Raw genomic sequence first — 16,248 nt, forward strand, 5'->3', positions numbered from 1 at the left:
ATTAAACTGGTCCCTCTTTTCTCTCTCTTCTTTATTACCATGTTATAACCAGCAGCACACAGCAATGCTGACCATATTTTGCTTTTATGAGAGATTTACATTCAGAAACGCAAGCTGCCTCACTGTCGAGGGGCTGATGGGGTTTCTTCTCTCAGTAATTATTTGTCCTGTTTTCCAGAAGACCCTCTCAGAGGGAACGGATGTGGCCACTATGCGGAGTCTCCCTGTCATGACTTTAGTAAGCCGTGGGTAGACACAGGCCTTGTTCTTCCACCAGCTCAGAGGATCTGCAGATCTTTGGGGAGGGGCTCCTCCAAATAGGATCGGACCTCCATTATGGCATCTGCTGAGGGATTCCTTGGTGCTGCATCCCCAGTTGCTCTCTCTCGTCAAACAGCATCCAAACAGCAGACGTTTGTGGCACTACTGCTGGAGCTTCTGCTCCATCTGATCCCTCATCTTCCTGTTGCCCTGGTGCCTGAGCCAGCTGACTGCTGGGGCTGTCCCTCCCTCCCTCTCCTTCCTGTTGCCCTGGTGCCTGAGCCAGCTGACTGCTGGGGCTGTCCCTCCCTCCCTCCCTCTTCTTCCTGTTGCCCTGGTGCCTGAGCCAGCTGACTGCTGGGGCTGTCCCTCCCTCTTCTTCCTGTTGCCCTGGTGCCTGAGCCAGCTGGCTGCTGGGGCTGTCCCTCCCTCTTCTTCCTGTTGCCCTGGTGCCTGAGCCAGCTGGCTGCTGGGGCTGTCCCTCCCTCCCTCTCCTTCCTGTTGCCCTGGTGCCTGAGCCAGCTGACTGCTGGGGCTGTCCCTCCCTCTCCTTCCTGTTGCCCTGGTGCCTGAGCCAGCTGGCTGCTGGGGCTGTCCCTCCCTCCCTCTCCTTCCTGTTGCCCTGGTGCCTGAGCCAGCTGACTGCTGGGGCTGTCCCTCCCTCCCTCTTCTTCCTGTTGCCCTGGTGCCTGAGCCAGCTGACTGCTGGGGCTGTCCCTCCCTCTTCTTCCTGTTGCCCTGGTGCCTGAGCCAGCTGACTGCTGGGGCTGTCCCTCCCTCTTCTTCCTGTTGCCCTGGTGCCTGAGCCAGCTGGCTGCTGGGGCTGTCCCTCCCTCCCTCTCCTTCCTGTTGCCCTGGTGCCTGAGCCAGCTGACTGCTGGGGCTGTCCCTCCCTCCCTCTCCTTCCTGTTGCCATGGTGCCTGAACCAGCTGACTGCTGGGGCTGTCCCTCCCTCCCTCTTCTTCCTGTTGCCCTGGTGCCTGAGCCGGCTGGCTGCTGGGGCTGTCCCTCCCTCCCTCTCCTTCCTGTTGCCCTGGTGCCTGAGCCAGCTGGCTGCTGGGGCTGTCCCTCCCTGCTGCGGAGGTTATTCTTTGAAGAGCCTCATCAATCGCTCTGGCATCACTGAAGGCTAACTTCTTAAACCTGGGGTCAAGTCCAGCGGTTTCTGATAGAACGTGATTATATTCCATTCTGTGTAACTTTCTGTCCATTGATGAAATCAGGGTGTCCATCAACTCTGTCACATGTCCTGTGGTTACATTTGCTTCCTCTCTGGCGGCTGGCTGTGATTCGCAGCAGACCCTTACACAGGAGTATCATTTGTGAGGCTGTCACATAGCTGAAAAGAGAGAACAGTAACTGATTAGTTCAGGTTCATATTTTGTCTACTGATACTACATTCTCATCTACTGCTCATATACATATATAATACTAGATTAAATATTGATGTAGTAATAACTGCTTACTGTAACTCTCTCCACTGATCTCCACAGTGACCTGCTTAAAGGGTTACAGGACACCTCCTGCTCCACCACCTCCCATTCCTCTTGGGTCAGAGCATCAACAGGTGCATTCACAATGGCCAGGCTAGAGATGATAGCATCCTTTGACTCAAGAAATCGCTTCAACATATAAAATGTTGAATTCCACCTTGTAGTGCAGTCTTGTTTAGTCCTCAGCTCAGGCATCCCTATCTGGTGCTGTGTAGACTTACAGTTTTTCAGCACCTACTTTGCTCCTGTGGAAGTATTCCACAGCTGCTTTCACTTTGTCCACAGTGGGCTTCATCACGTTCAGAGCTTCTCTTACAATCAGGTTGATTGTATGGGAGAGACATGGATGATGGGTTCATTTTAAAATGTTCACGGCTTTGGTTATGTTAGCTGTATTGTCGCTAACACAACAGACCATTTTTCCATCTACTTGCCATTCTCTGGCCACAGTTCCTCTGCCAAGTTCTCTGAGGTGTATCTGTCGCTGAACTCAAAGCAGTCCAGAAGACAGCTAGACATCGAAAAAAATCTTCAATGAAATGACATGTAACCGACATGTAAGAAGTGGTTACCCTTGATGTCCAGCAGTCAGCGGTAAAGCTAACTACAGAAGTATTTTGGACTCTTTCCCACACTGAAGCCTGTGTGCTCTCGTACAGTTGTGGAATAAGTGATTTAGAAAGGGGTTTTCCTGCTTGGAATAGTGTACATTGGATTTAGACTATTGCTATATTTTCTAAAACCTCTGTCCTCCACGATCAAAAATGGCTGGATATCGGTGGCAATCAATTTAGCCAAAGCCGATTGACTCAAATGTTGTCAATTAGCCTATCAGAAGCTTCTAAAGCCATGACATAATTTTCTGGAATTTTCCAAGCTGTTTAAAGGCACCAGTCAACTTAGTGTATGTAAACTTCTGACCCACTGGAATTGTAATACTGTGAATTATAAGTGAAATAATCTGTCTGTAAACAATTGTTGGAAAAATTACTTGTGTCATGGACAAAGTAGATGTCCGAACCGACTTGTCAAAAATATACATTGTTAACCATAAATTTGTGGAGTGGTTGAAAAACGAGTTTTAATGACTCCAAGCTAAGTGTATGTAAACTTCCGACTTCCACTGTAGTTAATTATTCCTTGCCCACGAACATTCGACCACCCATCAGGGATGATTGCAATACAGTCTGCTTTCTCTATGATTTGCTTGACCTTCACTTGAACTCTGTTGAACTCTGCATCCAGCAAATGAGTAGATAAAGCATGTCTGGTTGGAGGGGTGTATGCTGGGAAAAGAACATTCAGAAATCTCTTCCAATACACATTGCCTGTGAGCATCAGAGGTGAAACAGTTGCATTCACAGCTCGAGCAAGACATTCATCAGCATTTCTCTGACTATGTTCCTCCATTGTGTCAAAAAACGTCTGATTCCAGGAGGACCGTTAGCTGTTGGTATCGATAAGGTGTCTGATTCATCATTTTCACCTCCAATAGAAGTAGAGGGAGTTTTGTCAGAGGTTGCTTGTTGTGAGCGCTGAGGGAACTTTATGCACTTGGCCAGATGATTCTGTATCTTTGTTGCATTCTTCACATCTGATTTGGCACAGTATTTGCAAATGTACACAGCTTTTCCTTCTACATTAGCTGCAGTGAAATGTCTCCACACATCAGATAGTGCCCGTGGCATTTTCCTGTGAATATTAGAATTTTAAAAAAAAGAAAGAAAAAAAAAGAAATACAATTAAAATCAAATGTATTATTAAAGCCCTTCGTACATCAGCTGATATCTCAAAGTGCTGTACAGAAACCCAGACTAAAACCCCCAAACAGCAAGCAATGCAGGTGTAGAAGCACGGTGGCTCGGAAAAACTCCCTAGAAAGGCCAAAACCTAGGAAGAAACCTAGAGAGGAACCAGGCTATGAGGGGTGGCTAGGAAAAACTCCCTAGATAGGCCAAAACCTAGGAAGAAACCTAGAGAGGAACCAGGCTATGAGGGGTGGCCAGTCCTCTTCTGGCTGTGCTGGGTGGAGATTATAACAGAACATGGGCCAAGATGTTCAAATGTTCATAAATGACGAGCATGGTCAAATAATAATAATCACAGTAGTTGTCGAGGGTGCAACAAGTCAGCACTTCAAGAGTAAATGTCAGTTGGCTTTTCATAGCCGATCATTGAGAGTATCTCTATCGCTCCTGCTGTCTCTAGAGAGTTGAAAACAGCAGGTCTGGGACAGGTAGCACGTCCGGTGAACAGGTCAGGGTTCCAAAGCCGCAGGCAGAACAGTTGAAACTGGAGCAGCAGCACGGCCAGGTGGTCTGGGGACAGCAAGGAGTCATCATGTCAGGTAGTCCTGAGGCATGGTCCTAGGGCTCAGGTCCTCCGAGAGAAAGACAGAAAGAGAGAAAGAGAGAATTAGAGAGAGCATACTTAAATTCACACAGGACACCGGATAAGACAAGAGAAATACTCCAGATGTAACAGACTGACCCTAGCCCCCCGACACATAAACTACTGCAGCATAAATACTGGAGGCTGAGACAGGAGGGGTCAGGAGACACTGTGGCCCCATCCGACGATACCCCCGGACAGGGCCAAACAGGCAGGATATAACCCCACCCACTTTGCCAAAGCACAGCCGCCACACCACTAGAGGGATATCTTCAACCACCAACTTACCATCCTGAGACAAGGCCGAGTATAGCCCACAAAGATCTCCGCCACGGCACAACCCAAGGGGGGGCGCCAACCCAGACAGGAAGACCACGTCAGTGACTCAACCCACTCAAGTGACGCACCCCTCCTAGGGACGGCATGGAAGAACACCAATAAGCCAGTGACTCAGCCCCTGTAATAGGGTTAGAGGCAGAGAATCCCAGTGGAGAGAGGGGAACCGGCCAGGCAGAGACAGCAAGGGCGGTTCGTTGCTCCAGCCTTTCCGTTCACCTTCACACTCCTGGGCCAGACTACACTCAATCCTACGACCCACTGAAGAGATGAGACTTCAGTAAAGACTTAAAGGTTGAGACCGAGTCTGCATCTCTCACATGGGTAGGCAGACCATTCCATAAAAATGTTGCTCTATAGAAGAAAGCCCTGCCTCCAGCTGTTTGCTTAGAAATTCTAGGGACACTAAGTAGGCCTGCATCTTGTGATTGTAGCATACGGGTAGGTATGTACGGCAGGAACAAAACGGAAAGATAGGTAGGAGCAAGCCCATGTAATGCTTTGTAGGTCAGCAGTAAAATCATGAAATCAGCCCTAGCCTTAACAGGAAGCCAGTGTAGAGGCTAGCACTGGAGTAATATGATCATTTTTTTTGGTTCTAGTCAGGATTCTATCAGCCGTATTTAGCACTAACTGAAGTTTATTTAGTGCTTTATCCGGGTAGCCGGAAAGTAGAGCATTGCAGTAATCTAACCTAGAAGTGACAAAAGCATGGATACATTTTTCTGCATCAATTTTGGACAGAAAGTTTCTGATTTTTGTTACGTAGATGGAAAAAAGCTGTACTTGAAACGTTCGTCTTGAAATGTTCGTCAAAAGAGAGATCAGGGTCCAGAGTAACGCCGAGGTCCTTCACAGTTTAATTTGAGACAACTGTACAACCATCAAGATCAATTGTCAGATTCAACAGAAGATCTCTGTTTCTTGGGACCTAGAACTAGAATCTCTGTTTTGTCCGAGTTTAAAAGCAGAAAATCCACTTCCTTATGTCTGAAACACAGGCTTCCAGGGAGGGAAATTTTGGGGAAATGTACAGCTGTGTATCATCCGCATAGCAGTGAAAGTTAACATTATGTTTCCGAATGACATCACCAAGAGGTAAAATATATAGTGAAAACAATAGTGGTCCTGAAACGGAGCCTTGAGGAACACCGAAATGTACAGTTGATTTGTCAGAGGACAAACAATTCACAGAGACAAACTGATATCTTTCCGACAGATAAGATCTAAACCAGGCCAGAACCTGTCCCTGTAGACCAATTTGGGTTTCCAATCTCTCCAAAAGAATGTGGTGATCGATGGTATCAAAAGCGGCACTAAGATCTTGGAGCACGAGGACAGATGCAGAGCCTCGGTCTGACGTCATTAAAAGGTCATTTACCACCTTCACAAGTGCAGGCTCAGTGCTATGATGGGGTCTAAAACCAGACTGAAGCGTTTCGTATACATTGTTTGTCTTCAGGGAGACAGTGAGTTGCTGCGCAACAGCTTTTTAATTTTTTTTGAGAGGAATGGTAGATTCGATATAGGCCGATAGTTTTTTATATTTTCTGGGTCAAGGTTTGGCTTTTTCAGCAGCTCTTTCAGTAGTTTAGTTGGAATAGGGTCCAGTATGCAGCTTGAAGGTTTAGAGGCCATGACTATTTTCATCAATGTGTCAAGAGATATAGTACTAAAACACTTGAGTGTCTCCCTTGATCCTAGGTCCTGGCAGTGTTGTGCAGACTCAGGACAACTGAGCTTTGGAGAAATTTGCAGATTTAAAGAGGAGTCCGTAATTTGCTAATGATCTTTTCCTCAAAGAAGTTCATGAATTCATCACTGCTGAAGTGAAAGCCATCCTCTTTTGGGGAATGCTGCTTTTTAGTTAACTTTGCGACAGTTTCGAAAATAAATGTTGGATTGTTCTTATTTTCCTCAATTAAGTTGGAAAAATAGGATGATCGAGCAGCAGTGAGGGCTCTTCGATACTGCATAGTACAGTCTTTCCAAGCTAGTCGGAAGACTTCCAGTTTGGTGTAGTCCCATTTCCGTTCCAATTTTCTGGAAGCTTGCTTCAGGGCTCGGGTATTTTCTGTATACCATGGAGCTAGTTTCTTATGACAATTGTTTTTTGTTTTTAGGGGTGCGACTGCATCTAGGGTATTACGCAAGGTTAAATTGAGTTCCTCAGTTAGGTGGTTAACCGATTTTTGTACTCTGACCTCCTTGGGTAGGTGGATGGAGTCTGGAAGGGCATCTAGGAATCTTTGGATTGTCTGTGAATTTATAGCATTCATATCCACAATATTTATTCCACGGGACAGAACTAGATCTAGAGTTTGACTGTGGTAGTGAGTAGGTCCAGAGACATGTTGGACAAAACCCACTGAGTCGATGATGGCTCCGAAAGCCTTTTGGAATGGGTCTGTGGACTTTTCCATGTGAATATTAAAGTCACCAAAAATGTCAATATTATCTGCCGTGATTACAAGGTCTGATAGGAATTCAGGGAACTCAGTGAGGAACGCTGCATATGGCCCAGGAGGCCTGTAAACAGTAGCTATAAAAAGTGATTGAGTAGGCTGCATAGATTTCATGACTAGAAGCTCAAAAGATGAAAACAAAGTTGTTTTTCGTGGGGGAAATTGACATTTTCTATCGTGAATGTTATCGACACCTCCGCCTTTGCAGGATGCGCGGGGGATATGGTCACTAGTGTAACCAGGAGGAGAGGCCTCATTTAACACAATAAATTCATCAGGCCATGTTTCAGTCAGGCCAATCACATCAATATTATGATCAGTGATTAGTTCATTGACTATAACTGCCTTGGAAGTGAGGGATCTAACATTAAGTAGCCCTATTTTAAGATGTGAGGTATCACGATCTCTTTCAATAATGGCAGGAATGGAGAGGGTCTTTATTCTAGTGAGATTGCTAAGGCGAACACCGCCATGTTTAGTTTTGCTCAACCTAGGTCGAGGCACAGACACGGTCTCAATGGGGATAGCTGAGCTGACTACACTGACTGTGCTAGTGGCAGACTCCACTAAGCTGGCAGGCTGGCTAACAGCCTGCTGCCTGGCCTGCACCCTATCTCATTGTGGAGCTAGAGGAGTTAGAGCCCTGTCTATGTTCAGAAAACAGTTTTCAACCAGCGATTGAGTTGAGAGACTCTGCTGTAGAGCCCCTCACGCCCCCTAACTGGGAAGGGGCCAGAGACAATTAATCGATGCCGACACATCTTTCTAGCTGATTTACACGCTGAAGCTATGTTACGCTTGGTGACCTCTGACTGTTTCATCCTAACATTCTTGGTGCCGACGTGGATAACAATATCCCTATACTCTCTACACTCGCCAGTTTTAGCTTTAGCCAGCATCATCTTCAGATTAGCCTTAACGTCGGTAGCCCTGCCCCCTGGTAAACAGTGTATGATCGCTGGATGATTAGTTTTAAGTCTAATACTGCGGGTAATGGAGTCGCTAATGACTAGGGTTTTCAATCTGTCAGATGGTGGGAGGCTTCGGCGGCTCAGACCGCAAAACGGGAGGAGTAGAGACCAGAGAAGTCTCGGCCTCTGACCCCGTAACGGGAGGAGTAGAGACCAGAGAAGTCTCGGCCTCTGACCCCGTAACGGGAGGAGGAGAGACCAGAGAAGGCTCGGCCTCTGACCCCGTTACGGGAGGAGTAGAGACCAGAAAAGGCTCGGCCTCTGACTTCGACCCGTTGCTTAATGGGGAGAACCGGTTGAAAGTTTCTGTTGGCTGAATGAGCATTCCTACAGCATTTCCCTCCCGAAGCCATGAGAAAGTTGTCCGGCTGCGGGGACCGTGCGAGGGGGTTTATACTAACGTTACTATCTGTACTTACTAGTGGCACAGACCCTGTTTCAACCTTTCCTACACTGAAATTACCCTTGCCTAACGATTGCGTCTGAAGCTGGGCTTGCAGCACAGCTATCCTCGCCGTAAGGCGATCGTTCTCCTGTATATTATGAGCACAGCGACTGCAATTAGAAGGCATCATGTTAAAGTTACTACTTAGCTTCGTCTGGTGGAGGTCCTGTAGAACCACGTCCAGATAAAGCATCCGAGGTGAAAAAGCAGAATGAAAAAAGTCGAGCGAGGGAAAAATTTTAATATAAAACGATAATTAAAAAATAAAAACCGTGAAGTAGTCAGGTAGCAAAGTAAGGTTAGCAACAAACCGCACAGTAGCACGTAAACAAGTCTACAAGCTGTGACCGGAAAATGGCTCAGTGTTCTGTCACTCATGGGGACACTACGTCACCGCAAAATCTACGGGTAGAGCACAAAAAATTCAAGCCCTTTGGGTGCTGCCATAGATTTACATTAGAAGTGCCCATCCAAGAAATCTCAAGGTCATTGGTCACAGATAAAATGACTTCAAATCACGTTATATCTACCATAGTTTTGAATGGACTGATAATGTCAACATCATACTTTCAAAATCTTAGCTGGCAAACTAGCAGTCATCATCATGAATCAAGTCAACAACCTACTGGCAAATCCTTTTCCATCCTTGTCATATGAAGAGAAAGTATGAAGAGAAAATACGTTTCGAACAGTCAACCCAACACAGAACTCGGGCATCTTTCAAGATCTCTGACCTGAAGATCACTGACGTCATGATTTGACCTCTGGGTTTTTTCAGAGTTCCCTGTTGTCTTGAAAGCATCATATATCCAGAGAATGCCAGACTTTGATGACAAAGTTAGGCCACGAAGGACCGCCGCGCCACCTTCCTGTTCAAGTCAGCACAGCGCAACAAGGTGAGTCCAAAAATGTCTTGTATGCTGCTGCATAAATGATGTAATATGCCAGGGAGATGTGTACACTGTAACTAAGAAAGTAATACTAAGTGTATGTTGTGTAGTAAGCTGTTAGTAGCCCATGTGCCTCACGCTAATCATTTTGTCCCTTTTCCCCTCAAAATGTAAGACTATTGTTCTGACTTAGTGGTGCAAGTGAACACCTCTCGTCTCATTGGCGCGTAATGATGGCTGACCTTCATGGGCTAATTGACATGTTGTGTAGCCAATATGTCATGTAGAATGATGAAACACGGTGGTCCCGTGTGGCTCAGTTGGTAGAGCATGGTGTTTGCAACGCCAGGGTTATGGGTTTGATTCCACGGGGGACCAGTACGGGGAGAAAAAAAAAGTATGAAATGTATGTATTCACTACTGTAAGTCGCTCTGGATAAGAGCATCTGCTAAATGACTAAAAATGTAAATGTAAAATGTAAACACGTTTGGTTGCCTTCTAGAGTGGCTGAGGATTGCACAGAAACAGAACTTGACCGGGTTAAAAAAAAAAAAAAAGATTTTGTTGCAAGTTGAAAGAGTCGGAATTTATGCAAAACACTGTATACAACATGGATCATGTTAGGATATAAAAATTGATTTTATCAAACAAAACGATGCTACATTTTATCTCTGGGACCCTCAGGGTGACAAATCAGAGCCAGATTACTGAATGCAAGTACATTATTTACAGTTAGAAGTGAATGTATCAAACCAGTTGCCTTAATGAGTGTTTTGTTGTTGTACACTATCCTCCAAACAATAGCATGGTATTTTTTTTCTCGCTGTAACAGCTACTGTAAATTGGACACTGCAGTTAGATGAACAATCATTTAAGCTTTCTGACAATATGAAACATGTCTATGTCCCGGAAAGTTCGCTGTTGTTTACTACGCCATTCTAGTCCCATATCGCATATTGAGGAGCAACTGTCCCTATTTTGAGACAGCGATCCTGTAGAGGTTACTTCGTTCGTCCTGTGATGTTCACTGAATCAACACTAGTCGGGCTATCCTATCCTATCCTATCCTATCCTATCCTATCCTATCAGTAGTTGCAGTGATCAGAAAGCACTCTTGCAGTTCAAAGATCACGAATACGGAGCTGACCACCCACACACATGCCTGGCAAATTGCAACGCGTTCACTGAATTACAGAATGAAAACATTTAGTAGAGGATTATGGGGGGGCTATTATGAGTTAATAGCCCCCCCCATATGAAAACACATGAAACAGGGATTGTATAATTCCTAAAAGTACATTTGACTGCTACTTCAATCCCAGTTTTACAAGCTGTAGTTTGGGTAGCGGGAACAGTGAAGACTAAGTGAAATATGAAGGGTACTTGTGTCCTTGTGGATATCACTTCATGGTATTCCTATTTACTGTAGGCTCCTAGACCCAATGACCTACAGAGGTCCTATTTACTACTGTAGGCTCCTAGACCCAATGACCTACAGAGGTCCTATTTACTACTGTAGGCTCCTAGACCCAATGACCTACAGAGGTCCTATTTACTGTAGGCTCCTAGACCCAATGACCTACAGAGGTCCTATTTACTGTAGACTCCTAGACCCAATGACCTACAGAGGTCCTATTTACTGTAGGCTCCTAGACCCAATGACCTACAGAGGTCCTATTTACTACTGTAGGCTCCTAGACCCAATGACCTACAGAGGTCCTATTTACTGTAGACTCCTAGACCCAATGACCTACAGAGGTCCTATTTACTGTAGACTCCTAGACCCAATGACCTACAGAGGTCCTATTTACTACTGTAGGCTCCTAGACCCAATGACCTACAGAGGTCCTATTTACTACTGTAGGCTCTAGACCCAATGACCTACAGAGGTCCTATTTACTACTGTAGGCTCCTAGACCCAATGACCTACAGAGGTCCTATTTACTACTGTAGGCTCCTAGACCCAATGACCTACAGAGGTCCTATTTACTGTAGACTCCTAGACCCAATGACCTACAGAGGTCCTATTTACTACTGTAGGCTCCTAGACCCAATGACCTACAGAGGTCCTATTTACTACTGTAGGCTCCTAGACCCAATGACCTACAGAGGTCCTATTTACTGTAGGCTCCTAGACCCAATGACCTACAGAGGTCCTATTTACTGTAGACTCCTAGACCCAATGACCTACAGAGGTCCTATTTACTACTGTAGGCTCCTAGACCCAATGACCTACAGAGGTCCTATTTACTACTGTAGGCTCCTAGACCCAATGACCTACAGAGGTCCTATTTACTACTGTAGGCTCCTAGACCCAATGACCTACAGAGGTCCTATTTACTACTGTAGGCTCCTAGACCCAATGACCTACAGAGGTCCTATTTACTGTAGACTCCTAGACCCAATGACCTACAGAGGTCCTATTTACTACTGTAGGCTCCTAGACCCAATGACCTACAGAGGTCCTATTTACTGTAGACTCCTAGACCCAATGACCTACAGAGGTCCTATTTACTACTGTAGACTCCTAGACCCAATGACCTACAGAGGTCCTATTTACTACTGTAGACTCCTAGACCCAATGACCTACAGAGGTCCTATTTACTACTGTAGGCTCCTAGACCCAATGACCTACAGAGGTCCTATTTACTACTGTAGACTCCTAGACCCAATGACCTACAGAGGTCCTATTTACTGTAGACTCTAGACCCAATGACCTACAGAGGTCCTATTTACTACTGTAGGCTCCTAGACCCAATGACCTACAGAGGTCCTATTTACTACTGTAGGCTCCTAGACCCAATGACCTACAGAGGTCCTATTTACTGTAGACTCTAGACCCAATGACCTACAGAGGTCCTATTTACTACTGTAGGCTCCTAGACCCAATGACCTACAGAGGTCCTATTTACTACTGTAGACTCCTAGACCCAATGACCTACAGAGGTCCTATTTACTGTAGACTCTAGACCCAATGACCTACAGAGGTCCTATTTACTACTGTAGGCTCCTAGACCCAATGACCTACAGAGGTCCTATTTACTGTAGACTCCTAGACCCAATGACCTACAGAGGTCCTATTTACTACTGTAGGCTCCTAGACCCAATGACCTACAGAGGTCCTATTTACTGTAGACTCTAGACCCAATGACCTACAGAGGTCCTATTTACTACTGTAGGCTCCTAGACCCAATGACCTACAGAGGTCCTATTTACTACTGTAGACTCCTAGACCCAATGACCTACAGAGGTCCTATTTACTACTGTAGGCTCCTAGACCCAATGACCTACAGTAGTTAGCTAGTTAGTTAGTTAGTTAGTGTATGTAAAGCCTTATTACCCACAACATTGAACTTTCCTTGTAGTCTGAAATAGACTAATCTAAATTATAGCAAAATAAAACCATACAAAATATATCTCCATTTACTTTATTATTGTACATTTATTATTGTATCTTATTTACAACAAATCCCACACACAAAATTGTCCATCCAGCTGTCAGAGTGTGTTGTGGTTTCTCATGTCTCAGTACTCATCTCTGAGGTAGGTTAGGGAGAGGGTCTCAGTCAGGGCTTTAAATTAAAAAAAAATTATATATATATATATTAATAATTGGTAGCACTGGTGCTCCCTACTTTAAAAAAATTAGGAGCACCACATGAAATTTAGGAGCACCAGAAAATGTTATTTTTGTCAAATTGATTGAGTTGCAGGCGAAGCGTGATCACACCCCCGTGTAGGGTACAGAAGTAGGGTATTCCCGTTACTCCCATGTAATTAGCCTAACTTCTGGCGCCATCCTCAGTAATTACCCTAACTTCTGTTGGTATCCTCAGAAAATTATCTGGCTAGCTGACGTTATCTGGCTAGCTGACGTTATCTGGCTAGCTGACGTTATCTGGCTAGCTGACGTTATCTGGATAGCTGACGTTATCTGGCTAGCTGACGTTATCTGGCTAGCTGACGTTATCTGGCTAGCTGGTGTTATCTGGCTAGCTGACGTTATCTGGCTAGCTGACGTTATCTGGCTAGCTGACGTTATCTGGCTAGCTGGTGTTATCTGGCTAGCTGACGTTATCTGGCTAGCTGACGTTATCTGGCTAGCTGACGTTATCTGGCTAGCTGACGTTTTCTGGCTAGCTGACGTTATCTGGCTAGCTGGCGTTATCTGGCTAGCTGGCTAGCTGACATTATCTGGCTAGCTGACGTTATCTGGCTAGCTGACGTTATCTGGCTAGCTGACGTTATCTGGCTAGCTGCCGTTATCTGGCGTTATCTGGCTAGCTGGCGTTATCTGGCTAGCTGGCTAGCTGGCGTTATCTGGCTACTAGCGAGTTAAGTTCATCTTGATCTATTTTGCGAGTCTTAGATATGTTACATAACTACAGTCATTTTTATTTGATTTTGGTTCGTTTTAGAGTCAAAGACAATAGTTTAAGAGTAGTTTTATTTTATTTCAGTTTACTAAATCGTTTTCTCATGATTAGTTTTCGTTTACTATAATAACCTTGCTCAGTACTCATCTCTGAGAGAGTTTAGGGAGAGGGTTTGGGTTAACTCCTGGGTACTGGGTAGTGGTTCAGTAAGTACGTCCAAAATGGCACCCTATTCCCTATATAGTGTACAACCCATAGAGTTCTGGTCAAAAGTAGTGCACTATGTAGGGTATGGGATGCCATTTCATACGCAAGATAGTCAGTACACATCTCTCAATGACGTAACAGTCAGGGCCCGGGTTAGCTGCTGGCTACTGGTGGGACCCCAGGGGTTAAAGGTGACCGTTCTGTTCCTGGTGGTCATGAGGAATCCGTTGGTGCTGAATCGTCCTGGGACGTCCCCCACATCCAGCCATACGAAAGCTGCTACGGCAGAGGACTTCAGGGCCACAGTGTATCGTCCCGTCTCGTCCTGCTGCACCTCGGCCTGAGAGACAGAGACAGAGAGAGAGAGAGAGAGAGAGAGAGAGAGAGAGAGAGAGAGAGAGAGAGAGGTCACTATAGTAGTCATACTGACCATCCAGAGAGAGAGAGAGAGAGAGAGAGAGGTCACTATAGTAGTCATACTGACCATCCAGAGAGAGAGAGAGAGAGAGAGAGGTCACTATAGTAGTCATACTGACCATCCAGAGAGAGAGAGAGGTCACTATAGTAGTCATACTGACCATCCAGAGAGAGAGAGAGAGAGAGGTCACTATAGTAGTCATACTGACCATCCGAGAGAGAGAGAGAGAGAGAGAGAGAGAGAGGTCACTATAGTAGTCATACTGACCATCCAGAGAGAGAGGGACTGAAAACAAAGCACTCCTGGTCCACTACTACTAATAATACCCTGTTCATAATGTGTTATAAGCACATATATAACACCGTGTGAACTATGCGTAATGCATTATAATGCACAACCAATAACAATATGTATACTAACCCAGACTACCCTAAGAGGGTATATACATTAGTCCTCCTGTATACTAACCCAGACTACCCTAAGAGGGTATATACATTAGTCCTCCTGTATACTAACCCAGACTACCCTAAGAGGGTATACATTAGTCCTCCTGTATACTAACCCAGACTACCCTAAGAGGGTATACATTAGTCCTCCTGTATACTAACCCAGACTACCCTAAGAGGGTATATACATTAGTCCTCCTGTATACTAACCCAGACTACCCTAAGAGGGTATACATTAGTCCTCCTGTATACTAACCCAGACTACCCTAAGAGGGTATACATTAGTCCTCCTGTATACTAACCCAGACTACCCTATAGGAGATCCAGTAGACGAATATGTGTCAATATGACATAATTAGAAGCAGAACTCATGATGAGGCGGTCAGTCAGTCAGTTGTAGTGATGTCATTGGCTGCTGGAGTGATGTCATTGGCTGCTGGAGTGTGTGCTGTCGCTCCATCTTACCGAGATGTTGGGTCTCAGCATCCCCTGGGCGTTTTTCGGCGAGCTGAGGAAGAGGTGATTAATGGGACCTTGCTGGCTGTTGACGTCCTCGAGGTGAAAGGTCAAGAGACAGGTGAGGCGGGTACAGCTCCCGCCCCCACACCCAGCCAGCAGGGCTGTGATTGGCTGTTTGTGGATGACCTCAGCACTTCCTCCTTCCACGAGCACCAATCCAGAAGCCACAGTGCACACGGGATCCAGACTGCTCCACTCATAGACTGAAACCTGACGACAAGATACATTAGTCTACAATCAGTACCCGCTCCCTAAAACACTTCAGCGAGCAGGCCTTTCTAATCGACCTGGCCCGGGTATCCTGGAATGACACTGACCTCATCCCGTCAGTAGAGGATGCCTGGTTATTCTTTAAAAGTGCTTTCCTCACCATCTTAAATAAGCATGCCCCATTCAAAAAATGTAGAACCAGGAACAGATATAGTCCTTGGTTCTCTCCAGACCTGACTGCTCTTGACCAGCACAAAAACATCCTGTGGCGTACTGCATTAGCATCGAATAGCCCCCGCGATATGCAACTTTTCAGGGAAGTTAGGAACCAATATACACAAGCAGTTAGGAAAGCAAAGGCTAGCTTTTTCAAACAGAAATCTGCATCCCTGCAGCACAAACTCAAAAAGGTTCTGGGACACGGTAAAGTCCATGGAGAATAAGAGTACCTCCTCCCAGCTGCCCAAAATTAAATCTAGAATCAGCATCCTTCACTCATGCTGCCAAACATACCCTCGTAAAACTGACTATCCTACCGATCCTCGACTTCAGCGATGTCATTTACAAAATAGCCTCCGACACTCTACTCAACAAATTGGATGCAGTCTATCACAGGGCCATCCGTTTTGTCACCAAAGCCCCATATACTATCTACCACTGCGACCTGTACGCTCTCGTTGGCTGGCCCTCGCTTCATACTCGTCGCCAAACCCACTGGCTCCAGGTCATCTATAAGTCTTTGCTAGGTAAAGCCCCGCCTTATCTCAGCTCACTGGTCACCATAGCAGCACCCACCCGTAGCACGCGCTCCAGCAGGT

The 16,248-nt window shown here is 45.7% G+C and overlaps 1 protein-coding gene across 2 annotated transcripts in view; it reads right to left on the reverse strand.

Annotated features, from left to right (window-relative positions):
- Nucleotides 1–12,666: 12,666 nt before the first annotated feature.
- manba (mannosidase, beta A, lysosomal) overlaps nt 12,667–16,248 on the reverse strand; it is a 52,008-nt gene continuing 48,426 nt past the window's right edge. For both annotated transcript variants that reach the window (XM_045703893.2, XM_045703937.2), the window contains 2 exons: nt 15,167–15,430; nt 12,667–14,177 (listed from right to left, as the gene is read on the reverse strand). In XM_045703893.2, the coding sequence (XP_045559849.1) occupies nt 13,950–14,177; nt 15,167–15,430 (492 nt within the window). In that variant the 3' untranslated portion in view covers nt 12,667–13,949. The remainder of the gene's footprint in view (nt 14,178–15,166; nt 15,431–16,248) is intronic.

This window comes from Salmo salar, chromosome 01 (assembly GCF_965601325.2).
Source record: "Salmo salar chromosome 01, fSalSal1, whole genome shotgun sequence".
Classification (NCBI taxonomy): Eukaryota; Metazoa; Chordata; class Actinopteri; order Salmoniformes; family Salmonidae; genus Salmo; species Salmo salar.